The following is a 24,780-nucleotide window of genomic DNA, read 5'->3' as shown; positions in this document are numbered from 1 at the left end:
GAAGTGATGATCAGCAGACAAAGAAAGAGATCAAGTCCTTGCAAGAGAAGATGGATTTGCTTCTTTCCAACCAAGCTAAACAGGAGCAGATGAACTTTGTGGGTGGTCCTATTCAAGAGCTTCCTCCCAAGGTCAATGAGGTTGATGGTTTGGAAGGTCAAGAAGAGGTATGCTTCATCAACAACAATGGTTCTTGGTACAGGAAGGAATCCAATTTTCAGTACCAAAACAACTCTCAGCAAAGACCTTACTACAACAATCAACAAGGAGGTTACCAAGCCAAGCAGAACTATCCTCAAGCCAACCAATCTCCTCAGACTCAAGGACGTTCTTCTCAAGCTCAAGCTCCAGATTCAAGTGTGGATTCTATGTTCAAGCAACTCTTGGAATTTCAGGCCAGAAATGAGAAGACCATGATTTATGAGTTCAAGAACATCCATGCAAAGATTGATGGGAACTATGCTGACCTCAACAACAAGTACATGCAACTTGCCTCTCATCTCAAGGCTTTGGAGAGTCAAGTTGCTTCTATGCCTTCATCCTCCAAGCAGCCAATGGGGGTCTTTACCAGGAAAACTAGAAAAGAACCTCAAGGAGTCTTGCAATGCTGTCTTCTCCACTACTTCTCCAAAGATTGAGCTGAGTGATCATGAGAAAGAGGAGGATGAGATTGAAAGATTAGTATGTGGAACTGAGTTTGGGGAAGTTGAGAGATTTGTTGTAGCCACAGCTGAAGCACAAATTGTGAAAGATGCTGCCACAAAGGTTGAAGCAACGAATCTGCAAAGAGCTGAGCACAAGGCTGACAACAAGCTGAAAGAGGTTAAGCTAGAGGAAGCAACTAAGGTTGAGTTATCACCCTATGATAAACTCCCTTTCCCCCAAAGAGTTCTCACCAAAGCTCAGAAGAAGGTGCTCTCTAAATTTAGAAAAGATCTTAGTGATGTTGGGGTCAGGCTTCCAGAAATCTCGGGTATGCGTGAAGCTCATGTCCAGATGATGCTCATCAATGACATTCTAGACCACCAAGCTGAAGTGGCTGAGCTTTTGGACATCTCCATTATGAAGATTGATCCACCAATCCCTCCACAGTTCCTCCCTAAGATTAAGTCTCAAGGGATGTTTACCTTGCCTTGCAACCTTGGTAAGTTCACTTTTGATGATGCTCTTGTTGATTCTGGTGCAAGTGTAAATGTGATCTCAATGGAGATGATGAAGAGCCTAGGGATTGAGAGCATGGAGCCAAACATATCTTCACTACAGTTTGGAGATTCCTCTTCTACAACTCCTATTGGTCTCATCAAGGACTTCCCTTTGAAGATTGGAGCATGCACCATTCCTATAGACCTCACTGTTCTGAAGATGGCAACTGAGAAGAGAGTCCCATTGATCCTTGGCACTCCATTCCTTACAACAGTAGGAGTTTGCATAGACTTTGTCAACAAGAAGGTCACACTCGTAAATGTGAACAAAGCTGTCTCCTATCCACTACAATCACCAAAGATGATTGCTGAGTATTGTGGAACAATCACTTGTGGAGCATCCACCATTGAGAAAACCAAGGCTGAAGGGGTCAGTATTGTAAAAGAAGATCTTGCTGGAGAGTCCTCTAACGAGCTGTGTGGTAAGCACTTGGAAAGTGCTAAAAAGAAAGAGGTGAGTAGAGCCACAAAGTCTGCTCATGACAAGAAGAAGATTGTGAAAGAACCTCATCCTCCACCTCTTGATAAGCCTCCTCACACACTCACTCTCCACCCAATGAAGTTCAAGGATGGAGCTATTGAGTACAACATCAAATGCAAGGGAAAGTCTACACCATTCTCCAGTGCAAAGGCCATCATCACTTCACAGCTCCAAGATGATCCAATCAAGCTTCAAGAGCTTCTCTCTCAAGTCCTCACCATCACTCTTGAAGGTGGGAAAGATCCTCCTCTTCATTAGCCAATTGGAAGGAAAGTCAAGCTAGAGACTTAAAACAAGCTCACTTGGGAGGAAGTCCCATGGTATCCTTTGTATATATCTTTATATATCTTTTTCTTGCTTTAGTGTGTTTGAATAAGCTTAGGGACAAGTTTGGGGGAATTCTAAAAAATTCCCAAAGGTCATGTCGAAAATTCCAAGGTGACAACAAGTCCTCCCTCCTCATTTCCCTTCTCTTATGATAGGCAACTTCAAGTAAGTGCATTCTACCTTTGTAAATACTTAGTTATCATGTTTATGTATTTCCCTTAGATCTCTCCTTTGAGCTTATTCTCACACAAGAGATTGTGTGAAGTAAGTTTGGGGGAGAGTCTACTATCTCACATTGTGTTTTGTTTTGTCTACTTGTCATTAAGTCTCATCCATTGCATTGTGAATAATTATTTGCATAGAAAATCCACAAAAATTGAAAATTTTCGAAAATCACAAAAATAAGCATTTAGTTGCATCATTTGCATCTTTAGGATTGAGTCTAAAAGCATTTAGATTGCATTCATGCATTGGGAGAAACCTTGTAAAGAACACATGTCTAGAACTCAATTTGACATCCTAGCTAAACATATCAAGTAGCTTAAGCATCTTTTGAAAAAAACTTGTAAGCTTCGAGCCGTGAAAACTCTTCTTGAAACTTGTTTGCTTGCTTGATATTGGCATTGTTCTTAAAATCAGCTCCAAACTGAACTTGGCTTGAAAGAACTTAATCTCTCTTGCATATGGGCACTTGCATACTTGATCATGGATCTCATACACATTTGGGTTATCTTATTCCATTATATCAATCTTTGTTAACCCAAATGGCACTCCATACCCTACAACCCTAACCATTCTTTGAGACCAAACATTGAATTGCATGAGTGAGGCCTCTTTTGATAGTTTGTCATGTGCAAAATCTTGAGAGTATTGGGAGCGACATGGATTTGTTCTCATCTCTTGCTAGCATAGAGTCATCATTTGAGCTAGCTTCTATGATGATGAGTGGGGTCTTTGTTCCTTAAAGGTTTATATCTTGGGTTTGGGAAGTGATAAAGTTGAGATTGATGAACAAAAGATTGTCATGAGAAAGAAAATCCCTAGGGACCTAGAATAGAAAAATAAGAAAGCTCTTGATTGTATTGGTTGAGATCTTCCCCCTCTAAAAAAAAAATGAAGAAAAAAATGAAGAAAAAAAAAGAAAAAGAAAGATTCAATAAGATAGTGGAGAAGGGATAATAAAAAGTGTTAGAGCTTAGAAATGTGAAAAGTGAATAAGAGGTCCTTAGTGGTTGAGTCTTGAGAAAAGAATGTTGTTTATTGGGTGAGTGATGTGAGTGTTTTTCATTTTGGGCTATGGGATGAATGAAATGGGTGTAGAATTTGTAATCACTTAGGAATGGGGTAGAATGATGAGAATGAATCTATGTATGCATGAGTTGCTTCTAATCTTAGATAAATTTTGCATAATGATCAAGCTCCTTGTTCTTGAGTGATAACCACCTTGAAATGACAACATTTGAATCCTTCTTTTCATTCATCTTAGACCATTGCTTACCTAGCCAAATGATTGAGATCATGTGCCCATTTGTGAGAATTCACCTTGTGTGTGTGTGAATCAATGTGAGAGCTGGTTGAAAGAACTTGTTAGTTGATGAGTATTGCAACTTGAGTAGAAGAATAAGAGTATAGATAGGCCTAGAGAAGCTAGAGTATAATAAGGGAGTTGCTCATGCTATTTGCTATGTTTTCTTATGACGTCAGGTTGAAGGCTAGAAAGTGCTTCTTTTGGTTATAAACTCCCAATTTTAAATATCTCCCTCTTGATTGTTTTTAAAGTTTACTTGTGGACAAGTAAAGGACTAGTGTGGGGGAGTTGATATCTCATGATTTTCATAAGTTTTAGATTCATTTTTTAGCTTATTATGATCATTTTAGGTTGCATTTAAGTATTTGTGTTGGATTTGCATACTCATTTGCATATCATAGGGGTTGGAATGCTCATTTGGAAGTTTGGGGCGAAATTCAAGGGTTAAATTGCACATTTTGGAAGTTTTGGGTCCACTGTGATGTTAACAAGAATCCAGGGACCAAAGTTGCAAATTCTGAATATTCGCCTGGGCTAAATCGTACGATTGGAAACTTTGAGGTTGATTCGGGTGGACCTTTCTGCACTTTTGATAGTTTTGGGGTCAATTTGTAAATAGCCAAAAGAATAAGGACCAGATGTGCAAAAAGTCTTAAATCCACCATTGTTGCATCGTGATTCCTCCGTTATGAGCAGATGACGAGCACGACGGCGGAGGCGGATACCACGGCCTGGAGATCCGATCACGGCGAGGAGGAGATGACTTGGACCAGAGATCCCGTGGTGGAGAAGACGAGAAGCGACGAAGAAGCTTGGTCGCGTCGAAACTCCGAGACGTTGAAGCTCGACCTCGACGGCGACGAAGAGCTGAGCACGCGACCATGAGCTGAGAGCACGAGCTCAACCACCACCACGACAGAAGCTTGAAGCGACGACCTCCGCGACTCGAGCCAGTGATGGAAGAGACCGCAGGTTCACGACGCGGCTTGGACGAGGCCAGGAAGACGCATCGACGATCTCACGCGGGTTCAGTGACGCGGGATCGCATACCCGCTCGCACCGGAAGAGACGTCAACACCAGTCTCACGCGGGGTCATGTACCCGCTCGCATGAACTGAAGGCGTGGCAATGGCTTGACGCGGGGAAGCTTACGCGGGTTGAGCCCCAAAGATCTTACCCGAGTCGATATTTTTCCTCACTCGAATTTTAATGTTTAAGGGCTTTTTAGACTTTTTAATGGAAACTATTAGGTTTACCAAAGACATATAAATACTCTTGTAATCCCCAAAGAGAAGAGGATCTTGTTTTTCTATCTAATCACAAAAGAACTTTTAGGTGAAATATCCTATCTTGATCATTTCTCTCTTGTGATTGCTTGATTATCTTGATCACTAACCATGATTAGCACCAAATCATCATTGATTCTTGGGCTCATCATGAAGAGTATTGAGTAGTCATCTTTGGATTCATGGGCTAGGGTGATTAAGGGTGATTAGAGATGATCTAGGGTGTTAAAAGTTAGATCTACTTGTTTCCTTGCTTGTTGAGGGTTCCAAATGCTATTTTAGTCTTGATCAAGACTAAAATAGATCTCTAGGCATTTTCTGCCCACAAGGTGTATGATGAAATGTCTGAACCAACTCTTCAATGCTTTTAGCTTTCTTTACCTAAGAGATTAGTTGCTAAAGGAGTTAAGATTGCTATTGGATTTGTTCTCCATGTTTGCTTTAGTGACATTCAACATAAGAAATTAGATGCTTGAGTTGCTTTACCAAAAGAACATTCTTCTAGAGATAGAGCTTGTTTAGATTAGTGTCTAGGCATAAGGAAAGTGTTTGATTGATTATCTTGCCACCTTTAGATTGAATCTACATCATCTGAGATCAAATGCCTAGCCCCATGAGTCTTTTTACTTCAAATTGAGAAAGAAAGATCATTACTTTATTGCATTAGCTTATAGTTTTTAGTTCATACAATCTTTAAAACCGGATCGCACTTAGCTTAAGCATAAACTTGCATTCATTTTGCTTTAGAATCACCTAGGATTGGTTCAACAATCTTTAATACTACATTGATTTGATCTTAGACCCTTGAAAAGTCTTGCATCAGTAATAAACTAAATGTTACATATCAAAGACACACTTACTAACGAAGTGTATAATGAGACGGCCATCAGAATGTCTCCCCGCAGATCTTCCAAAGAAGGCAACTCCGTTTGGTGGAGGAACTTCTCCTATAGCCGCAGAGATAGCTCCAGTATCTGAATTTGAATCTCCAAAGTTATAAACAGCCGGAAAATTGCAACTCTTGCGAGAGTTTATACGCGATGCGGTCGAGGATTTCTCAGTAAGGCCTAAAAGAAAAAGGATGATGAAAAAGGTAAATTTGGAAGTCGCCATGGTGTTAGTAGATGCAAAGAGCTAAGCATTTCTCCTATAATAATGATCATGAAGTCGTTGCCTCATGTTCGTTGGCAAGTTAATAGTATACTGTAGTTTTAAGGATTAAAATAAGGGAAATAGGTCAATCATCCTATAAAATATTATTATAATTTCAACAACTTTGATATAAATATCTGTAAACATAGTTTTGTGATATTTAGACGAGCAAGTTGATGATGGATTCATGTGCAGGAGTTTATAGCGATTCTTTAAAATAATTTTAATTTGATTAAGTCGTCTTTGAATCATCCGGTTGATCACGTGGGTAACCATAAATAAAGTCCAACGTCTACTCCTTATATTATATATGAAATACTATAGGCCGAAAATGTGCAAATTCATGAGACTAAACATCTAGAACTTTGCGGGAATCCATCACGCTTCACACTTATTTGAGTTTGATTCTAGTATATATATATATCATTTTGTAACATCTAATCAGCTGTTTGTCGGAAAAAAAACATCTAATCAGCCTATTTGCCAAAAAGAAAAAGATCTAAATCAGCATTTGTCCAATTTCCATGCGGCCATGCACACTCTCGGCCCTTGCATCAGCTTTTACTCGATAGTTTTTTTTTTACTCAATAGGTTGACATAATTTAACTACAAAAAGAATTTGCAAGATTTTTCGAATAGTCATGCTAATCAAATAAAAAAAAAATTCATGTCTTTTGTATAGTAATAGTCACAATGATGGAAAGGCAAATATTGAAAAGCAACCACAGAAAATAAAAACTCTAGTTTCCTCTCTGGCTCGATTACCGAGAGTCCAGATCTGAGAGCGTTTTTCGACGCCGGCGATGCTCGCCGGCGTTGGCTTTTCTCCTCCTCCTTTCTGTTATGTTCCGACGACATGTTCTCTTCATCTTTCTCTGTTTTACTCTTTTCTTTTGTCTTTTTTAGTTATTTTCCGTCCATGGCGACCACAGATATGTTTACGGATGTTGAGCTCATCACCACCGGAACAGGTGGCTTCTCCAGGGATTCCTGGAAGGCTTTATTACCTGGTCCGTTATCTCTTTGCTCCATCCAGTCTAGTCTCACCATCTTCATGACCCACATCCACCTCCGATTTGAAGACCTTCTTCGGCCATTCCCCTCTGTTAACTCGCAACACCACCTCACTGCCTCAGCCTCCATCGAAAAGGCACTCATGGGGATCCGCTGACTCGCCGACCAGATCCGGAAGCCCGAGGTCTCGACATCTGCCGGACCATCTTCCCCGACAAGATCTACTATGCTATCAATGTTCATGCTTGGCCTCCGTCAAATCTCACCGGTCGGTTTGCTTATTCCGGTGAGGATAACTCCTCAACGACGTTTGTCTTTTATCCATCCAGCGGCAGCATCTCCTCCATCTTCGACAACCACCTTCGCCTCTCCACTGCTTGTTTTGCTTGGTCGGGTGTTGACGAACAAGCTTCGGAAGGTTGGGCCAGGCCCATTAAGAGGTTGGTTATTGCTAATCCATTTTCTAGCTCTTCAAAGCCCATAACAGTGAAGAAAAAGTCGAATCATGCCTTTGTGATTTTATTGGGGTTTGCTAGTATTATAAAAATTTCGGGTGGGTTCACTGAAATCTATGTTTCAAACTTTATGTATCTTTCCTGTTTGAAGAATTTACCGGTCAATCTACCGGGACTGTTTCTATCTCCATCACCCTTCTCTTCAGAGGAGAAAACCTTACCACCATTTCCTCTTCCATTGGAAAGAGATGATTCCTCGGCCTCGTTGCCAAGCGTTTGTTTCAGTTTCTTCATCGGTTTGCTATCTTGCGGAGCGGTCTCCACGGGACCAGAAAATGCAACCGAGATTACTTCGGTATTTCTCGTAGATGAAGTCTGGACCTCAACGTCACAATATGTGACTATTCCCTAGCTGTCCGACATTGTCGTGAAAGCTCCCCCGATGCATTCAAGCATCGTCTCGAATTCGATGTCATCTTCGATTGAAGACCTATCTTGTTTGGTTTATTTATCTGTTGTATTTTCTGTTTATGGTCAAAAGAGGATGGATAATTCTCTCTTTCTATTGTACCGAAGAATTTTAAATTGAATGAAAGTAAGTTGTGTTTCAAAAAAAAAAGTCACAATGATGACAACCCATCCTTTGAAATAAAAAATCCGAGTGAATAGTAATAACTATTTAATTTCATTTGTTTTTTTTTTCTTTTAGTCGGTTGTTGAGTTTATTAATCTTTATTTTAGGTGGTTGAAAGATTCAAACACAGCAAGAAAGTGCGTTGAAAAAACGTTAGATAGCAAGATATATATTTGCAAACCAAAATTGTAAAACCCGTAAACCCATATATAAGATTTAAAAAAAAACTTGAAGATCAAGACTCTAACTTGATAAACAAGTAAATCTAAAGATATTACTTTAGGTAGTTAAGAAAGTTTACATTATATAAAAGTTATCTTATATTCTCGTATCAAACACTACGCCGCTCTTCGCCTCCACATTCACTACTAACTAATTACCGTCTCCTTCAGCACTTGATTCTTCGACGCTCAAGTATAAGTATCTGATACACAAATCCTCTCCTTCTAGATAATGGGGAACTGTCTGGCCAAACCGCCTCCGGTGGTGCTCGTTCCTCCCCTCTTTGATTACCCTCCTCTCTCAGCTCGTAACAGGTATCGTCTTCTACCGTATATATAAAGGACACGGAAACTCAAGCCTTCTATTGATTTCCACTGGCATCATGATGTATTTGAGTACGTGCATATGTTCAGCTTTTAATCAAATGTTGAGGTGATGCATGCAGGATGTTGGAATCATCTTACGATTTTCTCTTTGGGAAGCTTGCATTGAAATGTCTCTTTGAAGATTACTTTGAAGTTAAAGATGCAGATCACTTTTCTGCAAAGTTTATGTTGAAGCCTACTGATGACCCTCATGTGGACTTGGTTGCAACAGTATCCTTTAAAAAACTCTTCGTCTTTTATAACAGCACTCTATCATGCATGAATAACTAGGGATGGTGCAATTTTAAGTTTCCTTAAATAGTAAAAGGTTTCATCCGCTGTAGATGGTAAAGTAGAAGGAGATGCATCGTTTCGCTGGCAAAGGTAATACATATATGTCATATGGTTTTTAAACTTTTATTTTTAACAAAAAGAACAATGCTCAACATCTTTTTATGAACTTGTGCAGTGATGCTGATGATCCTCATACTTTTGTAGACCTCTCTGTGTCGACTGTTAAGCTAGATGGGCTTCCAACCTATCACCAATTGGTATTAGGTTGGAGGCCCATCTAGCTTAACATGGTATCAGAGCCCGATCCACCTAGTCCAACCCGATCCACATCGACCCGGCCCAAAGATGGCCCTCGATTCTTGCCCAAACATTCCGAGATTGACGCTTAAAGAGCCATCATCTCGAGGGGGCGTATTAGGGACAAAAGTCCCACATCGGTAGTTGGAAGGGATCTTTAGTAATATATAAGATAGATGGACCACTCCACTTATTACCAATTGGTTTTAGGTTGGAAGCCCATCTAGCTTAACATCGACCACCAATCCGTACACTCCGTTCTACTTTCTACTTTCATATATTCTTGGAACTCGTCTCATTATAGTAGTTTAACGTTTTGAAATAACTCTTTTTGTTATCATCAAGGGTTCTGCGGGTGAGGTCTTCTGGTTTCTGTCCTAAATATGGGATTGGAGCATTTCTAGTCTCCCCTTTGATTTCGAAAAAGAAGTAAGTTTCATTTAGGAGAAGAGGCCTGTCATGTTTTATAGATTTTATGTTTTTCTAGAAGATGAAGAATATTATTGAAGATATGTTGTTTCTGTAGTGACAAGTTATCTGACGAACATGGAATCATGGGGTTGAGATATGCCTCAACAAATTTGTCTCTCGGAGCTATTGTCTCTCCTTTTAGTACTAAGCAGATCAACATTTATTTTTTTCTCTACAACTTCCTGTTTACCTTTTTCTTAGACAATGCTGACCCTTTAAATCCACATTCCAGCAAAGGAAGAATGGCCAAAGAATGCATGGCTGGTAAGAAAGATGGGAAGACTTACAGTAGGAGTGCAATATGAGCCGTTATGTGGTAAAATGTTGAATAGATTTCATTTGTCACGTATGAAAAATATGTGCATTATTTAATTGAAAGTGGTATCAACCACTAGTAATGTGACTTTTTGTTTATTAAAAGCAAAGACACCGAAAAATATAGAGACGTAAGGAATTGGAGCTGTGCGGCTAGCTATGGACTAGGTTCAAGAAGCCCCTTAAACCCTTCTTTCAACGTTGGCCTTGAATTAACGAGGAACTCTCAGGTCATACTTTTAAAGTCTAGATGAAACATGGTTGTTTAGCTGACTATATGTACAGATCTTTAGCCCAAACACTTACCATATTGTTATCCAATTAGATATAAGTATTTTCTTTTGTATTATTTATGTGATTAATGCATTCTTAGTCTTTCTGATTCAGTTATCCTTGTTGTAAATGCAGTCTATTGCTTCGTTCTATCAACATTTAGTGGTCCAAAGGCAGGTACGGCTCTTGTGATGCATCTATTACTAAGTCTAGTGATATATAAATTTAGCACAACTTGTGGCTTAACATTAACTGGACTTGGAACAGGTGAAAAATCCTTTTGAAGAAAACAAAGTAGTTGGAATCACAAACTACATTGACTTAGGTTTTGAGCTACAAACAAGGTAGTGAACATCTCTGAGATGAAAACATTGTAGCTAATGTTTTCTATATGGTAACATAGCTTTAATATTTGTCTTGTATTGAAGGGTTAATGATTCCAACACATCAAACAGTCTGTCAGATTCTTCTCTGTAGATGGCTGCGTCTTGGTAGGCCAATAAGAACTTCTTGTTGAAGGTAAACCATTTACTACTTTTTTTTAGGATCAAGAAATGTTGATAATAAAACTCACAATCTGATATTATGCAGGGTAAAGTCGGAGCTCTAAGTTCAACATTCACATTAGCGTTCAAGTCGTGGTGGAACCCGTCTTTCACATTCAATATTACAGGTAAATCCTCCATAACTATAAGCAATCTTCCATTAGCTCTTAGACTATAATGTACATGAAACATGAAATATGCTGAGCTCATTTTTGATGCAGCGACCAATAATCATCGGACTGGAAGAACAGCATGTAGGTTCGGTCTCCGCGTTGATAACTTAAGGGAAGCTGGGTCAGTGCAATCAGTTTTCATATGTTTTCACATTTCAATGTTTTGTATCTTTCTAATTATAAAGTCTCCTGACATTTGCAGTTACCAAAGAGCTGATCCAAACTTCGTAATGCTGACACCAAACAAAGAACATCTCGCTGAAGGGACTGTGTGGAAAATGGGGGAGAGACCAATGTTTCAATCCGATTTAGACGCAGAGAATTTCAGTGAGCTCCCAAAAGAACTTAGACCGCCTCAGAATATTCTCTAAACTACATAAATCTCAGTTTTTCTTTAATTTTGTCACATTTCAATGATATGTTGACAAACCATAGAGTTCAACATGGTGACCCTCTTCCGTTACGAACCTATAAAGAAAAAGAAAGATTTAAGAGTTTTCTATTGGGAAGTTTACAAAAATGATTCAAATTAGTCCAGTTATTACTAGAGTAAGGCATAAAAGTTTTAAATTACTAAAATACTTTTATGGACGAAAATATTCTTATTAACAGTTGTACCCAAATACGTATATTACAAAAGTGTCATTTAAATTTTGAAAAAAATCGTCAACGGCAAATTTGTTTCACGGAAAATGAATCTTTCCGGATATAAATCTGTTAATTAAAATTGTCGTTATATTAACATCTGCCATGTATATGGTGGCAGATTTTTAAGTCACAGATATTTTAGAGGTGGATGCTTTATCTGGCCGATTTAACGTTGTCACCAGATTTATATGTTTTAGTATCTCGCATGAAGTAACCGATTTTTAAAATTGTCAGTTTTATTTCAGAATTGTTAGATTTTAAGATTAATTTAAAATTACGTACAACCGACTTTCAATGAGAAATAGATATAAATTTTTATGACAGATATGTTTATCCGATTTAAATTTCTTATGGACTTTTGTTTTTATTTGGTGGAAGACTTTTTAAATTGCCACCTTTGGCGGCAGACTTTTAAATTAAATTTTAATTACTAGATTGGGACACACAACGTGTAGCAGACATATCCACTCGAATTTCTGGTTAAGTTCACATAGATTTCGGTTTAGTTTAAATTGGTTTCGGTTTAAATTAACTTTGGTTTTAATTAATTTTGAAAATTGGTCTCAATCAATTTATTTCCAATTTATTTAATTTAAACCACCGGTTTAAACAATTTCTAACCTTGGTTTAAGCTAGTCATTACACAACGTTCTCTAATTAGGTATACGTCTTTGTCGTGTTCTTCTTTTTACGTTTCATTCAGCAACACATGGTCCCCTTTCATGGTGATTTACAACGGCATCTTTGATTTCATATTGATTGGAGAATAATGGAACACATAATTCTTGTCTCCTACACCTGGCACAGACTCGTATATCCAAATTGCCAGTGCATGAACACAACCACGAAGCGTGTAACTCTTCTTTCCTACGTATGTTAGAACTTTAATGGAATCCACAAGGCTGGTAAATCCTACACGACCCCATGGATAACGTTGGAAAGCTGCTGGATCCATCACCCTTTTCGCACAATGCAGTGGTATTCTACTATTGCTCGAAATGCCAAATATCCCAATGGATAAAAGACACAACAAGCCAACCATTAACCGCTTCCCTCTACGCCAGTTTCTGATGATCGGAAAAAGGGCTTGAAGTTCATTAAGCTTGGGTCCTTCAGAAATTAGAACTTTCATCTCCACTCAAAACTCTTCATGACCTACATCCCACTGCTCATGCGTGTCGAAGGGATCACAATTTAGACCTGTAATATCTCCAAACTCATACAGAGAGAACCTCATTGGCTGGTCTTCTAGCAAAGACCAAATTTCATGACTGCTGGCGACCGCCAATTGATTGACCAGAAAATAATGAACATATTTCGCAGACCAAGTGTAATCCAACTCCTTTAGCTTGATAATCACACCAACAGCTGATTTTCTCAACTCAGACCAAACGTCTGCGCCCACATTTTCTTCCACGGTTTGAATGTTGGATAGAAAACAACTGTGGTTCATGCTCCTGTTTTGGATAGGCGTTTTCCCAATCTCGTAAAGCCGTGGAGGATACTTCCTATTACCCGAAGATGAAGCCATTCCTTTAAAAAAAGCAAAGAGAACAAACTTAATAAATATTATTCATCCCCATAATATCATAAAATTTAGATTTCAGCATCACAAAAGTAGTAGAACAAACTTAACAAATAGAACAAGAATAATCAGACAGCATAAATTTTACTTAGTTTTAAAATATTTACTGTCAAAGGATTAAGGGAATTGACGATTTAGAGTTTTCAAAATCAAGCAATCAGAAAAGATTTTTTTTTCAAATTTTTTGAACACACAGAAAAGTATATCTAGAAACAAAGAAAAGACAAATCAATTTTTCAATTTAGGAATTACGGTTTTCAAATTTAAAGTTGCAATCAATCCAAGTATGATAACAACATTTTGATTACCTTAGATTTGGGCCTTACCGATTCAAGTAACACAGACTTGATCGCGGAAGTGACCGATAGGGTTCCTCAAGAATCTCTGAGGCGAAGTTGAGTGACGAGGGAGGAGAAAGGAGAAGAAGCCGATGCACAATGGAGAAGACGAAATTGAAGATTGAAGAATGGAGAAAGAGGTCTGGGAGAAGGAGTTGTCGGACCTCCTTTGTTGGGGGTTCTGTCGCTTTACAAAAAGGAAGAAGAACCCGTGTTCTAGGTTTTGTCGTCAACGAAAAGAGAACATATCATTTTTGTTTCTTTTTTTCTCTTTTGAATTATAATCTATTTTATTAAATGGCATATAAAAAATTAATGGCAAACTTGTGGTTAATGCTTCAAAGGTTGGGTTTTTAGTAAATTTGCCTATTTTGAATTTCAATCTAGTAATTACAAAGTTATATGAGTAATTACTAGAATGATTTGAGCTATTCCAAGTAATTTCTCTTCTATTTCTCATTAATATTATGTTTTTTACATAATTACATGATACAAGTATGATATTATCAAACGAACGATGTTTTTTTCTTTTTTACTAAAGATTTAAATCTCCTAAATGAGAAGAGTGATCTTCTTCCCCGAACAGAGGAGCTAATCTCATCGCTCGATGCCTCACGGCTTAAAACCGTTCGACCAATCTTATGTTTCTGCTTCTCATCCGAGATGGCTTCAAGATTTAGATAGTGGAGTGATTGTCCTCTCAAGTCTCAATGTACAATTTTTAGTTAGCAATAATAGAAATTTATTTTGGTGTTATGAACCAGATTGTGGATGGCTCATAACCAAGAGATTACGATTTGTAATCTTTCCATTTATCTATGACGGTGTAATCTCCTATATAAGGAACCTCTATGTTATGAATAAAGATAGACTTTTCCATTACTTTTATAACACGTTATTAGCACGAAACTCTAAATCCCTAAGCTAATACCCAAATCGAAAAACCCTAAAACCCTAACCCTAGCCGGCGATCCGATGAACCCTAAACCCCGATCGCGTCTCTTGTTCCCGCATCTGTTCCAGCTCGCGTCTCTGATCAGCTTCAGCCCAAGGCGTTCATGATCCTAGCTCAGACGTTCGCGACCCGAGAGCAGCTCCAGCACGTGACAGCATCAGACAGCTCGCGTCCGACGATCAAGGCGTTCCCGATCAAGCAACAAAGGACGTCCGCGACCCGATAAAAGCGACTCGATCCATTCCAGCTTGCGTCCCGTTCGTGTCCAGCTCGCGGCTCAACTCCTTTGGTGGTACGATTCAACAATCATCTAAGGTTAAAAGGTAATTCAAAACCTAAGAACCCATAATCGAACATGGATTGATTGATAAAGAATGAAACCCTAAAACCCTAATCTTTATGAATCAAAACCATAGGGTAATAGATCAAAAATCCTAATTGAGTAAATCGAAGCTCTAAAAGTTCGATACCCCAAACCCTAAATCATGTTCCTACATGATTAAAACCCCAAATTGGTTTTTACAAGTTAAAATCCGATAAACCCTAACCCTATATCTGTAAACCCTAAATAATATAAGTATCAGAATTAATTATACTATAATTATCAAATCACATATTAAAACCATAATCGAATATTTTGAAATCAAAATTGTTTCGGTTTTGATCATTGAGGTTTTAAATCTGATTGAATCTGATGCTATGTTGCTAGAATTGTTTGACCGTTAAATTGATAGATTTATTTTCTCATCCTGCTTGGTTAATTGTTCATCTGATTTAAAATTGTTTAAACCGACCAGCCTGTTAAAACATTGATTGAATCCGATAGGTTGCTAGCTTGCTTTGCTTAATAATCCGATAGGTTGATAGATTGATTGAGGTTTACTTGTTTAAAATTCGAATGATCTGATTGCATGATTCTTGAGGTTTAATATTATCTGCTAGGATTGATAGTTTTGTAATCTGATCTGTTTTAAATAGAAACCCTAAATAATCTGTATGATATGTTATATTGATCTGATTTGAATGTCTTTGAGAATTGAGAATCCGTATGCTAGGTTGATAGATTCATGATAAAATCTAATGTGTTGAGGTTTAAGATTGTATGCTAAGTTCGATTAAATTGATTGATCTGATTATATATTTTTGAGGTTTGATAAATTCGGATACTAGATAAATTATTTACACATGGTTTATGCTAAATACCAATCAGCCTTGAAACTGATTCATTGAAATTCATGCTTGAAATCTATATTATAGTATTGCTAAAATCAGCATTGAAACTGATTCATTGAAATTCATGCTTGAAATATATATTCTAGTATTGCTAAAATCAGCCTTGAAACTGATTGAGTGATTAATAAATCTTTTTACTAGTCTTGCAAAAATCCATTGATTGTTAAACCCTAATTGCATGATTAATTGAATCCGTTTTTGCTAGTCTTGATAAACCATAATATTATGAGCACATAGAAATAGTATTGCTGAGACTTGCTAGAAATTGACTGATTGATTAAATGCCTTTAAGATTGATAGTCTCATTGTCCTCACAAGATTGAAATCCGAATTGATTGTTTTAAAGAGTAAGGCCGCATGAAAATTATACCTAAATATTGAGTGATATATGATTTGAGATGTCGAAAATCAACTTGGATTTTGCTGCCATAAATCTCTCTGGAGATAATTATTTACGGTGGGCATTGGATACAAAAATTATCCTAAAGTCAAAAAGACTTGGTGAATGTATCATAGAAGGAAATAATGCCAATGAGAAAGATTGGTACATGCAATATTAATTATTAGCCATGATCTTATTAAGAGTCTCAAAGATCAGTATATGACTATAGAGAATCCTCTAGACTTTTGGACAGAGTTGAAAATCGAGATATGATGGTGGAGTGATTGTCCTCTCAAGTCTCAATGTACAGTTTTTCGGTAGCAATAATACAGATTTATTTTGGTAAATTATCGACCTATTTTTCCAATCCCACTAAGATCATCTCTCACCAAAATATAAAGAGACAAAGAAGTTCACTTTTGGGATCACAAAGTGGATTCAATGTTGTCAGTTAGAAAAAGCATGCATGAGTTCGGTCTCTCCATGGACTTTTGGAAGCTACTCAGTAGAAAACTAGAAATGGCAAAAGGTAGTAAAACTGTAGATAGATTTTTTTCCTTATAAGCCCCGTCGGCTGATCCGGTCGGCCCCGAAAAGAACGCATTTAGTGTTACATAGTAGACTAACCCGGAAACGTACCACACTGTCTGACCCGAGTTTAGAATACCTTCTGACTAGTGTCAGGTGTGGACCGATCATCTGTTACAGTCCACCATATAAACCATTTAGGTCGAAGCCCAAAACCAGACTGACAAAGTAGTGATAATTTAGTTACCAAAAAGAATCGAACCCAAAGACTGATGTAAGTACACACCAAAGATTTTTATTTATTTATATTCTCAGCGTTTCATTTTTATTTATATTTTAAAAGTATGCTTATAAACCAACCGTAAGAAAAAAATTTAAAAATCGTCTATGATATCTCCTCTACACTAGAGATCTCTAATAACGATGATAACGATGTAGTCCAGTTAGGAATCTGTACTTTTATAGTTACGGAATGGAGTAGATACTCTATAGCGGGTCTAGTCTAAGACACAATTAGTTTATCAAGAAACTATCCTTTGTTCATTCATTCGCAGTCGGTAGATAACATTTATGTAGCCCAGTTAGGAATGTGTACTACTTTCATAGCTACTTAATGGCTGTATTTAATTTACATAATGTAGACGACCCTAGTCTAAACTTTGCACTTAAATAGATGGTGCATTTACGGAAACACTGTCCAATTATCATTCATGCTTTGGAGAAGAAAAAAAACAAATCTAGAGAAATAAAGTATACTTGTCGTTGTAGGATTTATTATGTCCATTTATATGTAATTATTGTCCTCATTTACATTCGTGTTTTGTAACCACTTTCTTCCTCAACAAACCATACATCAAATGCACACTTAAATTGTGGTTAAAAAAAAAAGCACACTTAAATAAATAAAAAAAACAACGCAACTTGCAACGTCTTTTTACAATAGTTTCACGTTTAGTAATATCTGCAACTATAGTTGCATAAAATCCTGAACCCAAATTATAAAATATACAACATGGTTTGAACATGATGAAACTTTGGTTCATCGAAACTCTGTACAAAACAAGAAAATTTTATAATTTAAAGACGTAGAAATTATTAAATACTAATATACATCTTTTATAAGCTATGATATAATACTTTATTAGATAACGAATGTGAACTCGCATCTTTTTGTATAAGTACAATTATTTTTGAAGATAATAAACAAACAAATAGTAACACAAACAAACAAAACTCTAGTTGTTGTCACGGATCAGATCAGAACGGAGAAGAAACTTTGCCGTGTCGGTGAATGTTGGAGAAAAGTCCGACAAGTTCTTGCTTGTACGGTAGATATGACTTTCTCTTGTCTTCTTCTTTCATTGCTTTGTTCCTCAAGTAAAACTTCTCATGTGCTGAAACTGAAACTTTCTCCTTCTCCTTCTTCTTGCTCTTCGTCTTCACCGTCTCCTTGTTCTTCGGACAAGGAGAAGAAGAACAAGATTTGTCTATGTTGTCAACAGGGCTCGTGTTCAAGAACTCGAGTGTTTCTTTCCCGTCGCTGCGACTTCTCGTGAGCAGGTTTCTGATTCTCCAACGTCTCCTCGACCATGTCGACGTCGAAGACGATCCTGTCGATTTGCTCTTTCTACAAGGAGACGTCATCTCCACCGGTGATCTCGCCGGCGTCCATGGACAATATATCTCTCCCGGCATCGTGTCTAGCTCATCTTCCTCCTATAGTTCGTCACGGGCATTGACGATTTCACGTACGTATGGAACACAACGTTGTCGCTCTCATCCGTTATGCAAACCCTTGCGCATAGATCCAGCGACCCGTCGCTTCCCCCTCCTACCATCTTGCAAGACAGTGCAACCACTTTTGGGGATCTAGACGACGTGTAGTCGATCATGGCCTTATCTCTTACGCCTAAGGCCGCCATACGAGTCGTCAATCCCTGATACATAGAAAATATGTAAGAATATATTGTTATGCGGTTGATTATTAACAATTTTAATTTGCGCAAATATTAGAAGAAAAGATTACAGCATTGACGCTCGAAAATTGGCATCTCTCTTGATGGATCCTACGAGCGTTCGGGGTTTCGAGGATCATCAAGCAGAATCTGCATCCGCGAAAGCTGAAAATGTTCTTGCATTCTTGTTTTGGCAATGGCCCTAATAATATAGCACAATAAAAAATAAATACACATATGCGTCGTGAATATATAAAACGATATATTTCTCTTAATATATATAGCTTATCATTTACCTATGAGATGTTCCCGGAGGGACTCAAAAGATCGGCAATGTTTCTTGCAAACGCCACACATAGGCTCATGACCGGAGTGATACGAGATCTTCATGTGCTCCACTAAATGTTCGAATTTGTTGAATTGTTTATAACAAGCTGCGCACTTGTTCCTGCACGTGCGTGTACATATGTATAAAAACTATAAATTAAGAAAAACTTTATTTCTTATTTTTCATCAATTGATTATAGAATTTGGGTGTGATACTGGATGACATCCTCCATGAGTTCTTTTCGATATTTTCATATAAACGCTTGATATAATATAATACACGTACGATGGAAGATAGGTTACCTTAGGGTTTCCGATGACTCCATAGATGATCTGCAATCCATGGTACGTATCGGAAAATACAAACAAAAACGTAGCAACTTAAGAGATGAGAGAGTTTAAACAACTGTTTTGATGATCCTTTTTGTATTATAGATGTGTGTGCAGAATGGGGAAGGTGTGAGAAGGTATTTATAGATAAATATATAGAAGAATGAGAAGAAAAGCAAAGCTGACCATTCTCTGATATGACCGTTTAGAGTTTTGATAAGATTATTTTTTTTTATAAAAAATGTTTTGATAAGATTATTACAAAAACAAACAAACACAAATTGAAGTAGATGCCTGCGGTGGGGTCGCTTCTTATGGTAAAAAAAAAGAATCACAATTTTACTTCTCATGTGTCTTGAACGATATTAAGATGCTACTAGCATATGTGTGCACGTTGGGTGTGAATACTACTTGATTTCCATCGAGTTTTCTTATAAACAAGAACCGGTACCTAAGGGAATACCAAGCGATTGCATGGAAAAAATATATAAACAAAGGCTTACAAATACAAACATCAAGTAATTAATTATGTTATTAAAATAATGTCTCTCGAACATTGAGTTACAAATTGTTAATGGATGATTAAAATAAGACTATGATAACATGTGTTTTAAACTCTGATTTTTTTTTTACTTCAATTATTTCTCAAGAGGGTGACATTCTAGAGATTTGAAGTTTTTGGAACAAACACTTAGAATACCATCTTTTTGACCGATCAATGGGCCAAGTCTAAGATTCTAATTTATAGTGTTTGATCCAAAAAGATTCCGATTTCTGATAAAAAAGTATTATTCATGAGCAAAATTGTGTTAAAGAAACAGAAAAAGCTAATGGTCCTTTGGTATCAGACAGTGTATATACACCTATCTAGCATTTCTTGCCTCGAAAATAAAAGTAAGAATGTGTTTTGGTTAAAAATATTTCCTCAATACGTTTCATCCATAATAATTTACAGTACTACAATGCATTGTTTATTTTTTTGTCAACTAGCCGGCACTTAATTAAAACAAATATTGGTCCGAAGAAAATATGTTCCAAAGAATAATGATCTTCTGTCTTCTAGAGGAAAATAATAAAATTCACGTTCTAGACAATTTTGCAAAAGAATTGGCACAAACATTAAAATTCCTATAGATATATGAGAGCAACTCCAATGGTGTTACCCACCATTGGAGTCCTTAGCTATATAATATATATATTTTTTGCTTTTTAAATAGTTAAGGAATTTTCTCTAAAATATATGTGCAATGGTGTTACCCAATATAAAATCTTTAAGAAAAAAAATATTAAATTTGTAAAACCTTAAAAGTAAGAAGATTAAGGTTGTTGAAACTTACAAAGCAATTCATCATCATCACTGCTCTCACAATCTTCATCAACAAACTATAAAAATAAAGAGGAAAGATTATCAATCAGAGTGGCTTAAGCTAAACAACAATAGAAAGAACCAAAGCAATTCTGAAAAAGCACTTACTGCACTCTCATCATCAGGCTGTCTCAGCTGCAAAAAAGAAGCAAAAATAGAGATTCTATAGTTAGAAACAACTTATGACCAAGGAGATGAGAATACTTTAGATTTTTATATGCCTTTCTCAAAGGAGACTAGAGAAAACTAAGATCACTTGTATGCACAATAAGTTTGTAACGACTTACAGTTGACCTCCTCATCCTCATCACACCATTTGTTCCAGTCTACTTTGATGTAAGAGGTTCCAGTTTGTAACGTTCTTCCTATACTCCTGCATCATACATAGCATAGGAATAACTTGTAAAAACAAGTATGTGCTAGTTCTTATGATTTAAAGAGAGAAGAAATGGGCACTTACTGGCACAACCTTCCCATATAGCTCCAAGCTGAACTCAAAGAGCTTGCCTAGGGCGCCAAGAGCAGAGAAAGTGAATAGGCCCTGAGGCTCACATTTGACTGAAATGTCCTTTGCATCAGGTAAGGCGACGGTTAGGTAAACCTTATCAGACCGCTGAGCCCAAAGAACCTCCGGGTTATGACTGCACACATGACAAAACAACCTCATAACTATACTGTGTTGCCACCTAATTACACAAGAAATCCATCACCAAAAAAAAAAAAAATTATAAATTCTCCGTGATGAGTTTCAAGAAACACTGAAGTACATCAAAATGCAAACTTTGAAAAGGATTGTATCAATCAAGTGAAAGATGATTCCTTTGTAAATAAATCATTATAAAAACAAGTTCTAAGATTTGTGAAATAACCTTCTACACGTCACAAAGCATGATACAATTTCTCTGTAACTGAACGATCACAAGATTCGAGCTTTTCCTCTGGGAACTTAACTCTTAGCTCTTAACCACTATACATACATGAAAGTGATCTTCTATTGCAAAACCCACTAGTAAACTAACTAAAAGATGATAACTTTATAATCTTAGATCACAAAATCACACGAAACCTTTTTTGTGGATTATACACCAACCAGACTGAATCACACGTACCTCATGTCTTACTGATCGGAACTGTAAACGGCGGATGTAAGAGCGTCGATCAAGCTCAAGCGAAGAAGACAGAGACAGAGAGTGAACTCAACGAGTCTTTTAGGGTAATAAATGGACCAATCAAAGTGTGCCAGCACGATAAGGACTTCCGTATTTTTATCCTTAATTAAGGATCATCCTTAACTTTACCCTCCTCTTTTATTATTTCTTTAATCAAAAAGCATTAAGGATTTTTCTAAGGATTGCCTGATTTATACCGTTGTACATGCTCTGATATGCTAGAATCGTAAAAACCAAACATGTGAAAACTGAAATGAAACAAATTCTGAAGAGAATGCCAGAACTGTGAGCCTTTAACTTGAATTTATCATAGACTTATTCACATTCATTAAAATTTTCCCTCAATCTTCATTTTTGAATTATACATTTTCCGCATTTGTATACACATATTTTGTTCATGAAATTCTTGTTCCACATATATTTAAGTTTGTCTTTAGAGGCGGCATGGCATGGCTGGTCCTTGCACATGTATTTAGGTCTGACTCTCGTTTTAACGGGCTTTTTCTTTTTGCGGCAAATGGTAAGTGTGGAATAAGCTGATGCCTCTGATCAGCGGTTTTGCTTGTTGGGTCGGTTTCGGCTAGATAGATCGAGTTATTGTTTAGATTTTATTTTCTTTCGTCCGTTTTTTGTTTCCATTGTATTTCTGTCAAAAAATTGAAAAGCTTGGTAATAATATCTTTACATTTTACCCCCAAAAAAATGTATTTAGGTTGACAAAGTTAGCATATTCTCCATATTCGGATGCTCTGTTGTCATGTTTCATGACTACATCTATTCATATATATATTTAGACTAACAAAATCAAACTACATATAAAACTCTTTAAAAAAACCCCACAAACTATTTAGCTCTTTCTAGAAATATACACTTTTTATCAGATTTCCTTACATAAAACCTCATGTCATAAACATTTTAACTTTTTTACTTCCACTGATATTGTTATAAGCGTTATATTTATCTGCAAAAACTATAGTTATCTTCTTCTTTTTTAACTGAGGCTATATTTATATTGCAACAGGCTGATTCGTATAATATCCGGAGTATGACAAAATGTCTCATATTTGACCTAACCCCAGCAATAATAAAAGTTGGAACTAATGTAAGAAACAAAGGTGATGATTGGCAAGTGATAGAATATATATATTCTTACAGCCATTTTTTTTCTAAATCACAAATCTCTTTCAATGGTGCTTTAGAAAAAAAAAATTAAAACTATAGTATTTTTGTAAGCTTTAGAAAGCAAAATGCCTAGAACACTTATGTCTTTGTTTTAGAAAATTTACAAGTAAATGACTAAATCTCCTCAAATCTATAACCAAAATTCGACAACAAAAATTTATACAGTCACAGAAAAAATATAAAATATTAATTCTACAGAAAATTATATAAAGCTACATCTTATGCTACTCAAGCCCAAATATATGTTAGTAGTATAATACCGTTAGTTAATTAACCATGAATTTTGGGGTGACAGATATTTTGTAGGTAGATGATTAACCTTATGGTATATCTAAAATGCGTAAATCATCTATCCCTAAACGTGATATTTTAGAATATAATTCAAATTCGACATAACTAAAATAACATCATTATAGTCGGCCCATTGAGTTAACTACGTCTAGCTAGTTTTAAAGATTATTTTCCTCTATAAATCGAGGTATAACATTTCTCATTATTCTTTAACTTCACTGAAATCTAAATAGAAAGAGATACATGCATACAAGAATGAATTGGCCATGGACTCATTGGAAAAACATGAAGCCACTATGAGGCAGTCAACCTTCCTCCACAACCATTCGTACACCTAAAGCAAACATAATGTTCTTCTCTTTTGTTTTTTTGCTTGTAAAAGGTGGGAAAGAAAAGTAATTTTGATAAAAATGTAATTTCAGAAAACCTTTAAAAAGATTTAAAGATGCTTGTTTGACCAAGAAAATCAATAAGCTTTTTGGATTTTAGTTTTACGATGGAATTTATTTTTACCTATATATGTGGTTCAGTTTGGTGGGTTTTTTGCCTATATTATATATCTTTCTAATTGGAAAATAGTTTTGAAACATCTATTCATAGCAGTAGTGAAGCTTCCGATGATTGCCGGTATAGTTGCTTTGAGTTAAAAGAAAATAAAGAACAAAAAAGATTAACCCAAAAGTTATTCTATCCGTTCCTAAATATAAAATGTTTCATCTAACACATGCATATTAAAAAAATTATTTTTTAATCTAATAGGATATAAAACTATAATTATAAACTATTCAATCAATTACAAAATAGACTACTAAATATAATTGGTTAGACAAATTTTAACAATGTCAAAAGATTATTTATGGAACATCTTACACATTAAAACATCAAAAACTCTTTAAACATCTTATATTTAGAAATGGAGAGAATATTGAATAACTAGAGATTGGCCCGCCCTACGGGCGGGTGAGTTCACATTAAAATTATTTTACAAAAATGTATTTTAATTTTATAAAATATTTTAAAAATTACTTTAACTCGAATATAATAAATATTTTTTTTTTCTAATTAGATCATATATATTTATTTTGTTAACATTTTACCTTTGTTTATATTTCTTACGTGTTTGGATTTTTATTTGTTATCAGCTATATTGTATGACATTGTATTTTTTATTTTCAGTTATATTTTTTTTATGGAATTTTTTTTTTTGCATTTGCATGAGATTATATGTGTAGTATATTAATATATTTTCTAATTGTGTGTTAAATTCTTATGTTTGATTGTGGTATATCTGAATATACTCTGTCCATGCTTATTAGTGTGTCTCTAACAATGTTTTTATTCAAAAAATTTCTTAACCAAATACTAAAATCACATTGTCTTTGGCTAATCACATTGTCCTTGGCTAATTTAGCATTTTTTTCTTCTCAAGTTTTTTTTTTTAGTGTTAATCGGAAAAA

At 36.1% G+C, this 24,780-nt stretch overlaps 4 protein-coding genes and 1 pseudogene across 4 annotated transcripts; 1 reads left to right on the top strand and 4 right to left on the bottom strand.

The window, feature by feature from the left end:
• The first annotated feature begins 8,145 nt into the window (after positions 1-8,145).
• LOC106378690 lies at positions 8,146-11,678 on the top strand. The gene is given in 15 exon segments (XM_048746981.1): positions 8,146-8,615; positions 8,747-8,897; positions 8,995-9,050; positions 9,136-9,174; positions 9,485-9,505; positions 9,603-9,686; positions 9,784-9,869; positions 9,961-10,051; positions 10,150-10,273; positions 10,452-10,493; positions 10,584-10,660; positions 10,745-10,835; positions 10,908-10,989; positions 11,083-11,155; positions 11,237-11,678. Coding segments are annotated over 15 exon segments (1,269 nt in total). The 5' UTR covers positions 8,146-8,532; the 3' UTR covers positions 11,406-11,678.
• Positions 11,679-12,412: 734 nt separating this feature from the next.
• LOC106378689 lies at positions 12,413-13,213 on the bottom strand. Its single transcript, XM_048749209.1, has 2 exons — positions 12,883-13,213; positions 12,413-12,792 (listed from the first exon to the last, which is right to left on the bottom strand). The coding sequence occupies exons 1-2, from the start codon at positions 13,211-13,213 to the stop codon at positions 12,413-12,415; spliced, it is 711 nt and encodes a 236-aa protein (XP_048605166.1).
• Positions 13,214-17,756: 4,543 nt separating this feature from the next.
• On the bottom strand, positions 17,757-19,680 carry LOC106379844. The gene is made up of 4 exons (XM_013819706.3): positions 19,289-19,680; positions 18,955-19,106; positions 18,730-18,860; positions 17,757-18,640 (listed from the first exon to the last, which is right to left on the bottom strand). Exons 1-4 carry the CDS (start codon positions 19,327-19,329, stop codon positions 18,404-18,406), a joined length of 561 nt encoding a protein of 186 aa, XP_013675160.2. The 5' UTR covers positions 19,330-19,680; the 3' UTR covers positions 17,757-18,403.
• BNAC02G48230D lies at positions 17,961-18,398 on the bottom strand. Its single transcript, XM_013819707.3, has one exon. The coding sequence runs from the start codon at positions 18,396-18,398 to the stop codon at positions 17,961-17,963; it is 438 nt and encodes a 145-aa protein (XP_013675161.2).
• An 827-nt stretch (positions 19,681-20,507) lies between the features above and the next one.
• Positions 20,508-22,091, bottom strand: LOC106379843 (annotated as a pseudogene).
• Positions 22,092-24,780: the final 2,689 nt, after the last annotated feature.

This window comes from Brassica napus, chromosome C2, assembly GCF_020379485.1.
Source record: "Brassica napus cultivar Da-Ae chromosome C2, Da-Ae, whole genome shotgun sequence".
Classification (NCBI taxonomy): domain Eukaryota; kingdom Viridiplantae; phylum Streptophyta; class Magnoliopsida; order Brassicales; family Brassicaceae; genus Brassica; species Brassica napus.
This window is presented reverse-complemented; position numbering and strand designations above follow the sequence as displayed.

What these genes read in the sequence shown, in the direction of transcription:
- LOC106378689 (XM_048749209.1), bottom strand. Translation starts at nt 13,213, where the DNA reads ATGGCTTCATCTTCGGGTAATAGGAAGTATCCTCCACGGCTTTACGAG. An exon ending in TGAGTTTGGAGATATTACAG is followed by an intron (nt 12,793 to 12,882) that starts GTCTAAATTGTG and finishes TAATTTCTGAAG; the next exon opens with GACCCAAGCTTAATGAACTT.
- BNAC02G48230D (XM_013819707.3), bottom strand. Translation starts at nt 18,398, where the DNA reads ATGCCGGGAGAGATATATTGTCCATGGACGCCGGCGAGATCACCGGTG.
- LOC106379844 (XM_013819706.3), bottom strand. Translation starts at nt 19,329, where the DNA reads ATGGATTGCAGATCATCTATGGAGTCATCGGAAACCCTAAG. An exon ending in CCTCCGGGAACATCTCATAG is followed by an intron (nt 18,861 to 18,954) that starts GTAAATGATAAG and finishes CTATATTATTAG; the next exon opens with GGCCATTGCCAAAACAAGAA. An exon ending in AATTTTCGAGCGTCAATGCT is followed by an intron (nt 18,641 to 18,729) that starts GTAATCTTTTCT and finishes TCTATGTATCAG; the next exon opens with GGATTGACGACTCGTATGGC.